The following is a 13,851-nucleotide window of genomic DNA, read 5'->3' as shown; positions in this document are numbered from 1 at the left end:
AAGATGGCGCCCAAGTGTGGGAGCTTCCGCAGGAAGCATGCCGACGTCACCGGAAATGCACCCGAGGAGGTGTGACGCCGACGCCCACAAGGGCTACAAAAAAAAAAAAAAAAAAAGGAAAAGACTACGAATCCGGACCCAACCACAAGACCGCGGAATATGCACAGCATAGTGTATCCAGAAAGATTCACGCTGCAAAACGTATATTACGACATTGGAGAACACCACAACGTTCTACAGATGATGAATGACTTATTGAAATGTATAAAATGGCATATGAAAAACTCATGTACAGATTGCAGGATAATATTGGAATTTTCATCCTAATTCGGACCCTTCTATATAATACATATTCTATTTCTGGGAATACTTACGATTTTTTTTTTCCTTCTAATTAGAAAACACAACATAGGAGTCCCTTCCTTCTTTATTTCCTTCTCTCCTTATTAACTCATTTTCATTATTATTTACAGTCATGATCTTATTAAGACTGTTGAAGCTTTAGCCATTAATACTGTTATTTTAATAAGGACTTACTGTTCACCTATTGGACATTTTTGACTTAGCAGGGATATCGCCATTTAAAATGCTATATGTGTGGATTTGTATGATATTATCTCTACTATCTTCTAATTACCTGGAATATATGGGTTAATACATAGTGCATAATATTTACATCATCCTTTCACTTGTCCACCTCCCTACTTCTTTCTTTCCAGGTTTTCTTTCTAAGATCCAATTCACAGCCGGATGCATTATGATATGAATAATATCTCTGATATTGTATCTATTGATATCTGAATTCTGTTTTTCTTTTTGTGTATACACATCTGAGAAGTAACCATTTCATAGTATTTTACAGAAAGAACATAATGTGATTTATTGTTCAATTCTTTTTACTATGGTTTATATATTGACATGTACTTCTCAATAAAAATGTACAAAAAAAAAAAGAATGCACTGTGAAGCCATGGCAAACCTAGTTAGAATACAAATTTGAATATTGTAATTTAAAACTACCCTGTCACTAACAGAAGGGAACTATTAACTAGCCAAAAGATGGGCACTACAATTGGGCATTTAGGACGTGGGCATGCTCATTTGATTGTGGTTCTGGGTCCAGCTCCAGCCATACAAGGAATCCCATTTATTTTAGGTTATGAATTAACTTCGATTAAAAGCAAACTGCAAATTAACTTTCCATTGCATCGGGTAGTGGTAGTCGACGTTTTCAACATTTCTCAAAGTGTAAAACTTCTACTCAAGTCAATGTTACAGCCGGTAGCATGAAACAGCGGTACTGCAATCGAGTAATAAAGAACTCATTTTGAAATGCATATTTTTGCCATGTTTAACCATTGGGGATTCAATAATATTTGACCACTGTGCAGAACCACACTGTGTGTGTGTCTACAGGAAGAGCGAAAGACAAACCAGAGAAACAGTTTGCAGTAGTTTCAGTAGGCACATAGAAAAAAGGTTTTGCAACCATTGCATGAGCAATGGCAGGGCACTGTAAACTGAGCGGCTTCAAAAATAATCTGCCTTTTAATAACAGTCTATATATCAATCATGTGACAAACTACTGACCATAGTCTGAAGCACACACATGCTGTTCCAGCCAACTGGTGAGCACGATGGATAAGCTACAATGAACAGTGACCGGTTTAAATAGCACTTTACCTATTGAACATACACAAAAACAATTGCACAACCCGGGAATGCTCAGACTCTAAGATAAGGCGACAGCCTACCAATGTAACATGTTTAATAGTTTCATCATAACCAGGCACAATGTGGGGTTCCCAGAGATCGTGCTCTTCATTAGTCTGGCAATGCAGACGCTTGGATTCTTGTGCTTCCTCCCGGCAGACAAGAGAAAGTTAGCAACAGCTGATACTACAACTTTTTGCAGACGCCAGTGCACAGTAGGAAAAAACACTCACGTTTCAGCTTATTTTGCAGTAAATATATTAAAACAGACATGCTTAATAGAATACTATGAAGAATGCTGAAAAAGAATATTCAATAGAATCTTTCAATCCAAAACAAATAAGACAAATGTACAATTTAGTCAATCTCAGCCCACACACCCCCTTAATGTGCATAAACAAAACTTTCGCGGTAAATCTTTAACCAAATGATGTCTCTGAAAAGGGTTAACTCACATACTTTGAATAAATTATGTTGCAAATAAAAATGGCTATACTGTACAGTCTGAATATAAATGAGTAGAACAAATACGATACAGGGCCTCTGCTCATTCCACTGCATAATGCACTGACAATTATATAAAAAAATTACAAATCTGTCCAAGTCCATTTAATTTTAGTAGCCATTCATGTAAGCTTTTCGGTTGCATACATTTCCTGAGTGTACCAAAACGAGGGAGAAAGACAACAATGAAGAACAACAGACATTTATGGACAAATTAAATATTCATTTTGGGATGTCTAGCCCGCATACGCCATTTGGACACAGGAAGGTGCGCAACAGTGCTCTTCGCAGTGGATAACAATAGCTGAATTATTTTCCAGGTTACCGATCTTCAATTTCTAATGTTCAGCGAAGTAAACTGCTTAATAATGCTCACATGTTCTAATGTCTAACTTGTTCTATTTGCGCCTAATGTCGAGAATTTCAGCTGAGACAGGTAAACTACGTTTCTGGAGCTTCTACAAAGTAAGTGAACTTTCTGATGAGGCAAAACTTTGTTCCTGAGAAGGAAGTTGCAGTTGTTCAAAGGATTAAAATATAAACCCATGAAATGTTGTTTAAATTGGAACACTGGAGAACAAAGGGAGATACAGACACTCGAGGTTAAGTTGCATAATGAATATTAAGGTTCAAATTTACAATAAAAAAAATCTTCCTTAGTGACCAACTTACGTATGAGTTAGCCTCTTTACCAATCACCTACTTTGCTGCTCTATCTACACTAGTTCTAAGCAGTATGTTTGGTGAAACATACAAATTAGTGCTGATTCAATTGTAGATCAAAAACTATTTCCTTAAACTTGTCTACCTTCAAAAGCAATTCATTCAATGCACTACAGCTTGACAAACTAACCTGCCCAGTGAAACTTGATTTCCAATAAGAAAGATTGCTATAAAAGTTTGCAATTTAGGTTACTATAATTTACAAGGTGTGTCGTCTGAACAGTAAACTAATGTAGTTTGAATTGACAGTATTTTCTTGAGTTACACAAATAACTGTTCAAATACTGATCTCAAGTCATTCAGAAATATTTTATGAAGGCATACAATGTTACGATGCATAATCCCCTCAAAATAGTTCATTCCCCAAAAACCACCAAGAATTAGTAATTTTTTTCTGCCTTGGTCTACTTCTAACGAGTAACAAAACAGAGAACTGTCTTTTTTAACGCATATTCTCAAAGCCTGGGACATTTGGGAGAGTCAGTCGTTTTAATACAAAGAATAAAGGGAAATTGCTCAGCTTGCAGAGTCATTGAGGAACGTTTTGCTAGTCAAGAGGTCCTTGGAAAATAAGTCTGATGTAACCTTGCTCTCCAGCCAATGAATGTGCACAGAAGGGGCAGGCTGCATGGAACGTATGAGTGCCATGTGGAAGAGGGATATGAGACCAATACGCTGTTGTCTTTTCCGAGCACACATGCCCACATGGACTGAAAGCATGAGTTGGAGGTCCTGCATCAACATAAAATCCAGCTTCACAGCCAAGCCACAGCGGTACGTAGGGCCCAACTGACCTGCACATTGGACATTCCCTATCCTTTCCATCTCTTTGCTCTTTATTGCCCCAGTTATGGTAACCATGAACATGACCACAGGTCAGGTACACCCATGGCTGCTTTTCATCAACGACATCTTTTCTCTTCATACTAGGAAAGGCTAACGTGTTAAATCCAACAGGACACTGGGGTCTGGCTGCATTTATTTCCTGTCTCAGTGCTTCCAAATGCTTCACAGTGGGGGTGCGTGAAAGGCCTTCCGCAGTACGCCACAGCAATGCTGCCCCACAGAGATCTATTAGGGAACCATCTTGAAGTTCATTTGTTTCGCTGTCCACCTGCAAAAGAAGAAATTGCACGGTTAGATAAGATTCTAGCACTCCAAGACTAACAACTGCATGATACATCTGTTACTACATGGTACTAAATCCCATTTCATTAACATTCAACAAGTGGCTGTGATGGTCAATTTAAAACAAATCTATGCAGCAGTATTTCATCTATGGTCATTTGACAGCACGAGTCCTGAAGTATTGGCCTCATGTTTCCTAAATTAGTCATCTGCGTAGTCATGAAGACAGTTATCAACAATGTTGGTTTATTTTTTACACTGTGCATTATGCAAAGGTTTATTACCGTAAAACCAGGTCCCAGTCTAAGTAAAACAGCTCTGACTTTAAAGAAGAAGAATCTGTCCACTTGACCTGGTGACAACTTTGTGGAAGATGCACACCAGGAATCTAAATAGGAATTCACACAACTATTTTCAAATGTTATCTGCCTACCGCTTGGTCTTACAGAATTGCATCTTGAATATGCTGCTTGACAAAGCCTTTAAAAAGGCACAATAAATAAATCGTAAATCATACGTTCTCATATAGCGCCTTTCACCGAAAGGTCTCAAGGCGCTTGCTTTGGGAACCCGTCCTGGCCTTTCCCTGCGAGATTACCCCTACTGGGCATCCCCAAGGTGAAGACCAGGCATCCCATCGCGGTGGGGCCGTAGTGGAGATTAAGCAAGCTATTGCCCAGAGTTGCAGAGTGTGAACCCACGATTCGAGTAGGCACAGAGGCGAGAATTATTGAGTCCGTGGACATTTTGAGCTCAAGGCCATGCCGCGTCGGGGATTGAACCCTGTACCTGGGTCTGACCTCTGCATCAGGGACTGCCTCCTCTAACCGGTGAGCCACACTTCTCCACTTCTCAATAATAGTCTTAGACACATCAATTGAACAAGTGCGCCACATCTTCAAAGGAATCTAAACATTTTTCTGATGTCATTGTTGAAACAATTGTGAACCTATAGCTTTCCACAACCTGAATATTTAGACAAGGCAAATTATCCCAGAACTATACATTCTTTCATAAAATTAGGGTTGGTGGATATACTACTCATCCTGCGTTCCAAACATCATTCACAAGGACATTTCCACCCTTAAGTGTCAAAACATATTTAGGCAAAGAACATTCATTGTATCAATAAATTCAGATTTCTAGATCTTATTTCTCAATGGCTACGAGCATCTCTACATGAACAGATGTCTATAATGATCCCACCACACCAAAATCAATCCAGAGTCACTGACACTAGGATGATCTAGAGGTCAGCCTCATGGTATACGCCATAGAATATCAGGAAACATTAACCTCTGCTTGCCAGTTCAAAGGCAGGTGCGCACTAGGTACTGGCTAATTTTCTTCACCATTTTGCCCAGCACCTTAAAGGGCTAATTCTGTGGCACATCATGTTTCCTGCTCTACAGAATGCTTACTGTGATGTCCCCAGAAAGATTTCTCTTTTCTCGTGCTTTGAAGGGAGCTTTGCTTTTTTAGCCGTCACTTGAAAGTAAATCTGCTGTCACTGACAAACGCTGAAGTACAAGAATACCTAGGATCTTCACTTGTACGATCTGTGCAGCCTACAGCGACATACATAGGTGTAAGTAGTAAGTACACCGTTACCCTGAGAATGTTTTGAGTAATCTGAAGTTCAAAAATATCAATGAGGTTAAAAAATGCACCATCCAGGATGAAAAGTCTAGTTCCATATCTACAATTTGGTATCCTATGCATTAATACACAATACTTGTTAAACCTCAAGAGAGATGTAGTCACTGGAAAGAGCTGGCTAGTGTCAGGGCATCTAGCTTGAAAGATATTGCAAGTCCATGCCCAAAATGGCACTAGCAGACACTGCAGAAACTATATTTATAATGCCAAATTTAAAGAAAACTCAAAAGTATGACACATGATTAATGTGTCAAGGTTGGAACAGTGAGTGACTTACAGGCACAATGCTTTGCCATGGAACAACCCCTTTGAAAATATAACCCTTAATGTCTATTTAACACAATTGATCAAACACTTCAGGTAATTCAAGTGGTGTAAACTAAGAGGGCGTGGGATGTAATCCAATAATACCCAACTGCTAGGTACTGTACTGGATTGCAGTGGCATTTATACAACCCATAAAAAGCACATTGCAAGACAGATGGCACACATGGGGGAGATGCCTGTGGATTGACTGAATAGTTTGTAGTGTAGCCTATAGGGGAACCATTTTTGCGTTAGGTGCAACTGACCAAGTGGTATTTTTATCTGGACATTGCTAGCTACGCCTGAGCATGCACTGGAGGTAATAGGAGTCTGGAAAAAGTGTGGGGTTATATGTGTAGCCTAAATGAGAAATGTTCTATTGTCATACCAGATTGTGAAATGCACTCACTGCGTTGCTGCATTTGTGCTGCATTTATGTACGCACTAAAAGGAAGAAGGGAGAAAGAGCTGCACATGAAGACTGGTCTACCATCGTGGGTAGGGCATACATGTTTCCTCTTGGTTAGGTGTGAGCTTTACAGGCGAACCCTAAAAATGTACTCAAACACAACTACGGCAAATGCTTTATAGTGTTAGCCCAGGAGCAAGCGAGAAGTAACCGACTGCATTAACAAAAGAAACACAGCCATAATGAACACTTTAGCGACTACCCATGACGGACTTATCAACCCAGATGAATTAATTTGAATACATGCAGCAATGGTAAATGTTTTTGGGGAGTCGAACCTGAAGAGTGTAGAAACCCACAGGCACGCACTGAATGCAGACAGCCCAGGTGAGATACAAGGAATCCATTCAGGGGGTGTAGCCATCAGGCATGCACAGGCGTACCACAGCATTAGGATTTGCTTTTCAGAGACTAGCAAGATAATGAGCACTCTAAAGGCTGTCATGAGATTACAGTAGGACACGATAAGATCTTAAGAGACCGCTCTAAGTATCTGTTTGTGTCATTTAGTGCTGTAGATGCACATGCTGTGCGTACTCCTGACATCTAGTGTAGTGCCTGGACGTGTGTAACTTGTTTTTCTTCTAAGTCTTTTTGAGTCACAAGGTATTGTGACTCCACCCATTGCTAGTAATCAGTGCTTAATTTGTAAAATATGAAGTGCAGATGCTCAAATGTTTGAAGGACGCCACACCTACATTTCTCTGGCTCCACCCACTTCCTCCACTGGCTCCACCCACTTACTCTTATTAGTTCCACCCACATCTTCAACTGGCACTGCTAAAAGTCAGATGTCATTTGCAGGCAGCATGTAGGCCTGTGTTTAATGGTAAGAAGAGTGAAACTGCAAGCTATCCCTATTCCCGAGCCTATCCCAGAGATGCTGTGCTTGCAGGGATTCTTTGTTGAGCTTCCTGCAACAGCTGTGTGTTGTAACTACTATTAGGTGTGTATCAGTGAGGGATAACTTTACATCTATGTTCGGGCGTGAGCACCTGTGCAGGCTTATTTAACACATCAAACTTACACATTTGAAGAATATAAACTTCAATGTAATGACATTCAGGAGTAGGAATTGAAGGCCTAAAGTATTATAGATAATTTGGACTACCGTTTTGTTGCAGGCCACACTAGAGAAATACTTTTTCTACGCAGCAAAATAGAGTACATTTTCACCATAACCTTGTTGTCCTAAAAATTACAAACATTGCTCAAAGTTGTTCATCAATCACAGACGTGTAAGTATAACGCCCTTTTTGGGAGCATAATGTAGTGAAGTCCCCAGTCTTCTTTCTCTCACTTACTTGCTTCAGTTTTTCTCTCTAACTCCAACTCCCCACTACCCCGTCTACCTCTAACTCTGATGGTCTTTACTTTTTTTCTACCTATCCCTCCCTCAACACTGTCTTTCTATAGATCTTTCATTCACTCCTCATCCATCACTTGCTCCGTCATCTCTCTTAGTATGTGCCCTCATAGCTCACACCCCTCTTTACCTCTGTCTCTTTCTGCTGCCTACCCTTTCCTCCCTACCCTCTTCAAAATTATTCTTCACCTCACCTTGCTCCCTCTTGCGATCATGCTTCTGCGGCAGTGAGGCTGGTAGTAATAATGATGGCAGCAGATTGTATTTATGTTTACCAGCAGTGATAGGCAATTTACGATTTGCATTTCTACAGATCGGACAGAGCCAGAAGGATATTTATTTTTGCAGCAGTCGTGGGTAAAAATGTTATTTAATGCTGGTTTTAATTGTTGCAAATTATGCAGCAAAATTGCCATTACTGACTCAAAATGATGTCATTTGGCCCCACTAGTTGGCCTCTGCCTGCTCAGGTCTCGAGACACCTGAACTGCGGTCTGAGGGCGAGAAGGGAGCATGGACTGGAGTATGGCCTGCAGCTTGTCAATAGAGGCTATAAGCTCCATTGCAAAGACACAAAGCCACGGAGTGCATTCTCTTGGCTGCCTGTACTCATGGATCTTCATACAGAAAGAAACCCAAAGGAACAACACACAGTTGCTGTTGCACCAGTACTGTGTCTGTGTTGCATTATCATATATATTCCATCAATGCTCAGTCACATGCTTGCAGGAAGTGCTTTTAGAACGATGGGGTGCCGGACTTCCGCGTCATGCCTGCACAAGCCTGATGAACAGGGCCAGCTTTAGCACTGGTGGCGCCCAGTGCGACAATGTTAGTTGGCGCCTCCAATGACCACCTCCACCACAGATTCTCTCACTAGCACCCTTTAACAGTAACCAAGTCTCAAAACCACTCTCAGATGTACTGAATTCGTTATATAGCGTTACTCGTACCAGTAAAGGATGTCTGAGCACTTTGCATTGCATATCTCACACACACACACACACACACACACACACACACACACACACACACACACACACACACACACACACACACACACACACACACACACACACACACACACACACACACACACACACACACACACACACACACACACAAAATCATACTTGTGTGAAACAGTGTATAGGAAATGTTACATAAGCCAAAGGATTAAAAGTGTAGGAGTCACAGGTCATCCATGCTTGTATGGTTTAGGAGTGCTTGGTGTGGAGAAGCACAAACTCAGTTGAAAAACAAACAGCATAGTTGGGAGTTTTCTTTAATAATAACAATCCATTTCTACCCAAATTAGCCCTTTTTGCAACATTAATCAATGTTCTATATTTTTCAGTGTATGCAGTTCTATTATAAAGTTAATTAATACCTCACTATTCTATATAAGGACTTTAAGTTATAAATTGCAAGTAACAAAAGGGTGGCTCTTTTAAAAGCAGTAACCTGCTGATCAATTTACATTAAATGCACTCTGTAATGTACTTGGTAGACGTTCTTTGTAACAGGCATATTAACCCTCTGTGCAACCCTCACATAAGTGAAAACATCAACTAAACAAAACTCCGATCTCTGTCCAGGAAAAACATTAATCACAGGAATTATCTTGACATTTTATTTTCGTGAGGCCCCATAATTGCAGGAGTAAAAGAACGGACAGCAGGCTCTTTAAAAGCATAATAAAGTTGCAATCATGGCGCCCCCAGGAAGCCAGCACCCCCGGTCGCACCACCCTAGAGCCGGCCCTGCTGATGAATCTGGACTATACAGACAACCAGTACTGGGAATATGGCCAGTTAGGAGGACTGTCTGCTATATTATAGGATGCCGCCAGGCATTTGGGCGAGTGAGTGAGCCCAAACTCCTCTTTAATAAAAATTCTTTTGGAGCGCACATGCGCTCGATTACAATCAGGATTTGTCAGTGATGCCTCAGATATTCGGACGGTGTTAGTTTACAGTCCAGTTCATGATTTTAGTAACTTGCATAAATAATTGTACCGTAATGGCAGGAAGAGGGAATGCCTCTTGCTTGCTTATCTTTTTTTTTAGGCAAGGCCCGGGGTTACTTCAAGCATGCGTGCCCATTGCCCGGCGGTAGTACAGTACCCAGCCGTTTGTTGAGTGAGACACCTGAGAAAGTGAAACCAAAATGCGTTTCATCTAGAAATGAATTTGGGCGCGGCTGCGCACCATGTTTGGACAAGTCAGCATACCAGGGGCTGGACAGGCAGGGATTTGAGTTTATAACGTGGTTAACCCCGGCAGGTCAGTACTGCGGTGCCGGCATGGAAGGCCCTATCGAGATGTACCTACAGCCGGCAATCAGTGAATCTGAATGAATGAATGATGACCAGACCACACAGTACTGTGATCACATCTTAATAATTTAATCTTGTGCCGGAGACGAGCTGCCTACCACCACGGTGATGATCTGACGACTGAACCGTCACGCCCCACCATGCTCCCCCCAAAAAATAAAACCGCTTTGGTTTTGGCATGTTATTTATTAGAAAGGCATCGGTAGTTGGCTACTACTAATACTAAGTAATTTAGTGAATAACGTCTTACCGTTACTCGTGGTGGTGGGCATGGAGTCAGGGACACACACTGGCTGGGCACTCACACTGCCTTTAATAACTAATTAGGCGGCCTGGTGCTGCTTGCTAAGCTACCATACTGTTCTGGCTGATCGATGGCTGCCCTGCCCTCAACATCGTCGTCGGGCTGACTAGAATGAACGGCAATGATGACTCGTGGTGAGCTGCAGTGAATTTGCCGTGGCGTGGCATTGTGAATAAAAAGTCTGCGCACACTCCGCACAGCTCCTACCCCATCCGAAACAAAATCTAGCCCAAGAATCAGTGTCTCGCGGCCCGCCCATCGGCAAGTGGTAACACTGATTGACTGAAAGGGTCGGCCCGGCCGCTGCCGCCATCATTAACATAATAAATGTATTTATTTGAATCTCCTCTTGGGCTCGCAGCTCAGGGCAGGCTAAGTGACTAAGAAGAGTGACAGTTACAACACTGTTAAGCACCCTGACTCACTCGGGAGACCGGAAAAACACGATGCGGCTGCACTGAGTGCAAAAGTACGAAGGTAAATTATAAAATATATCTATCGGTGCAATATGTGCGCAGCAGATGCGTGTAGACCCGGGCCTGATAATTAAGTGCCTGTGCTAAGCACCGGCACAAATTAATGTGTGTGGAGTTGATCATGTAGCTGCTTTGCAGATGTTAGCTATAGGATTATTACCCATAAAAGTCATAGAAGCTCCTTTCTTAGTTCAGTAAGATTTTATTAAGTTTTAAGACAAAATGAAAAAGAATAAATACAATACAAAAAAAGAGGAAGGAATTTACAAGTGTAAGTGATCAAAAATCAACATGAAATGCAGTAAACTAAAATACACAATATTAACATATAATAATAAAAGAGAATCGCAATTAAAGAGGAAGGGTAAGGAGAAAAGGGAGGGAGAGGGGAAGGAAAAAACATGTCATAGGATCATAAATTCATTAACTACAGAGTTACAATTAAAATGTAATGTAAAAATAGAACATAAGAGAATATATAACAATATCATTTCAAAACATATGCATCAATAGGAGACCAAAACGACTGAAATGATTGTGGATTATGAGTAACGCCTTTAAGAGATAGCTGCGCAAAAAGAAGATAGAAGCTCCTTTCTTAAAGGTGGAGTGAGTGGGGTCTGGAAGGTATAGGCAATGGTTCTTTTTGTCTAAGCATAACAGGCCTGTATGCACTTTACACGCCAGCATGTCACACCTGACTTAGAATGAGCATGCCCCTTACTTGGTTTGGAGAAAGATACAAAGAGCCTTAACACCTTGGCTGCTAGGGGGTTTCCCCCTCCTGTGCCGACATTCTATGAATCCCATTATTCATGACAAGGTCAACTCGTCATAAGCACAGCCCAGGTAACACCCATGACGAGTTGACCTTGTCATGAGCATGGAAGGGGTTAAGGAAAGGCTTTGTTCTAAACCACTTTGGGTAGGAATCTGGGGTCAATCCTTAGGACTACAGTAACATGATTTACCCTGAAAGGTACTTTCTTCCCGATACGAGCATGCAGTTCACTGAAACGCCAGATGGATGTGATAGCCACAAAGAAAGCCACATTCCAGGAGGGGAACTGAAAGAGACAAAAGTGAAGTGGTTCAAAAGGAGGGCCCATTAGTCTAGTGAGTACTATGTTGAGGTTCCAAACAGAAGCAGGCCATCTGTGGTGGGGTAACCCTTTTGAGGCCTGCCATGAAAGCTTTGATAACAAGAATTCTGAGAAGCAAAGTATGTTCTCTACTTTGTTGGTAAGCAGCCACAGCAGCTAAATGAAGTCTGATAGCGGTATAGGCAAGACCCGATTTCTGCAGGTGAAGAATTTAACAAATAATGTCCTGCACTGCGGCTGTGAGAGAGTCAATATGTTTAGGAAGTCAGTGGTGTATGAACAGTTTCTAATGTAGGCCTTCATGCTTCCTTCAGAATGGTCATGCATTCGGTAGGGAGATTGAGGTAGCCAGATTCTACTAAGACCTCAGGAGCCACATTACATGATCAAGCTGTCAGGTCAGGGGTTGGGTTGTCCGAGTGTGCATTGATTTTGGGAGAGAAGATCCGGTCGGTTGGGAAGCTTCTCATGAGGCACTAGAGCGAGATAGACAAAGGTAATGAGCAAGGGCTGGCGTGCCCATGTTGGGGAAACTAGAATGAGAGCGAGTTTCCAAACCATGAATGGAAGAGGTGGGTGAGGCGAAAACCATGAGCAGATATTCATGACCAATTCATCCATTGCCTAGGAACTGTGGATGAGGAAGACTGAAGGAAAAGCTTGGGCATTTTGAGTTTTCAGCTGTGTCGAACAAGTCTATCATTGGGAACCCCCAATGGTCGAGGTACAGTATTAGAACTTGTGGGTGGAGTCCTCATTCATGGACTTCTTGATGCATCCTTCTGAGTAGGTCTGCCAGATTGTTGTCCATCCCGGGAACGTACTGCATGAGGAGATGGACTTTGATGCATCACCCACCGCCAAATGTTCTAGGCTAAAGCAGACAACTGCAGTGAGTGCGTGCCCCTCTGTTTTGGTAGGTAAACATGGCAGTTGTGTTGTCCATCTGGACAAGGACTTCTTTGTGTTGAATGCGATGTAGGGGAGTCTTAGGGCTAACTGTATATTTATTTATTATTACATTTCTTAAGCGCTCAGCTACCCGTGGGTTTCCCGGCGCTGGGAGTAAAAAACAGTATGCCAAATGAGGAGGGAGTCAAATCAGCGAACTTACATATTAAAAAGCCAGGTCTTGATTCCCTTACGGAAAGTAAGGAAGCACATTTCAGAACGCAGAGGGAGGGGTAAAGAGTTCCAAAGAGAGGGAGCCAGCAGAAAAAATGAGCGACCTCCCATTTTTGCTCTCTTGATGCGTGGAATCCTGAACTTATTCTGGGTGGAAGACCTAAGTGTGCGCAGAGGAAGATATTGCTGCACCAGAATAGATAAGTAAGGAGGAGCTTTTCCGGTCATGATTTTATGCATGAAACATAATGCCTTAAATTTGACCCTGCTCTCGATCCGCAGCCAATGTAGATTACGCATGTGGGAAGAGGCTGAGGATCTGGCGGGTAGTTTACAAATAAGGCGAACAGCCATATTTTGTACTACCTGGTACTTCTTAGTGACCTCCTTACAGGCGCCCAAAAGTAAGATGTTACCATAGTCCAGGCGTGAGATGACAAGAGCCTGGACTACAGATTTCAAGGTGTCAGCAGGCAGCATCCACGAGATTTTCCTAAGCCACCTGATGATGGTGGTACAGGTGGCAGAGACTTTCACGACGTGCTGCCTGAAAGACAGTTGGTTGTCCAGGAGGACCCCCAGGTTCCGGGCAGAAGGAGTAGGAGTGGGAAGAGGGCCCATCTCCGGCGGCCAATGT

The 13,851-nt window shown here is 42.1% G+C and overlaps 1 protein-coding gene across 6 annotated transcripts in view; it reads right to left on the bottom strand.

The window, feature by feature from the left end:
• Positions 1-1,957: 1,957 nt before the first annotated feature.
• The window catches only part of PELI1 (pellino E3 ubiquitin protein ligase 1), a 346,060-nt gene continuing 334,166 nt past the window's right edge, over positions 1,958-13,851 (bottom strand). For all 6 annotated transcript variants that reach the window (XM_086927608.1, XM_086927611.1, XM_086927610.1 and 3 more), the window contains one exon: positions 1,958-4,054. In XM_086927608.1, coding sequence (XP_086783734.1) covers positions 3,488-4,054 — 567 coding nt within the window. In that variant the 3' untranslated portion in view covers positions 1,958-3,487. The remainder of the gene's footprint in view (positions 4,055-13,851) is intronic.

This window comes from Lissotriton vulgaris, chromosome 6, assembly GCF_964263255.1.
Source record: "Lissotriton vulgaris chromosome 6, aLisVul1.2, whole genome shotgun sequence".
Lineage (NCBI taxonomy): Eukaryota > Metazoa > Chordata > Amphibia > Caudata > Salamandridae > Lissotriton > Lissotriton vulgaris.
This window is presented reverse-complemented; position numbering and strand designations above follow the sequence as displayed.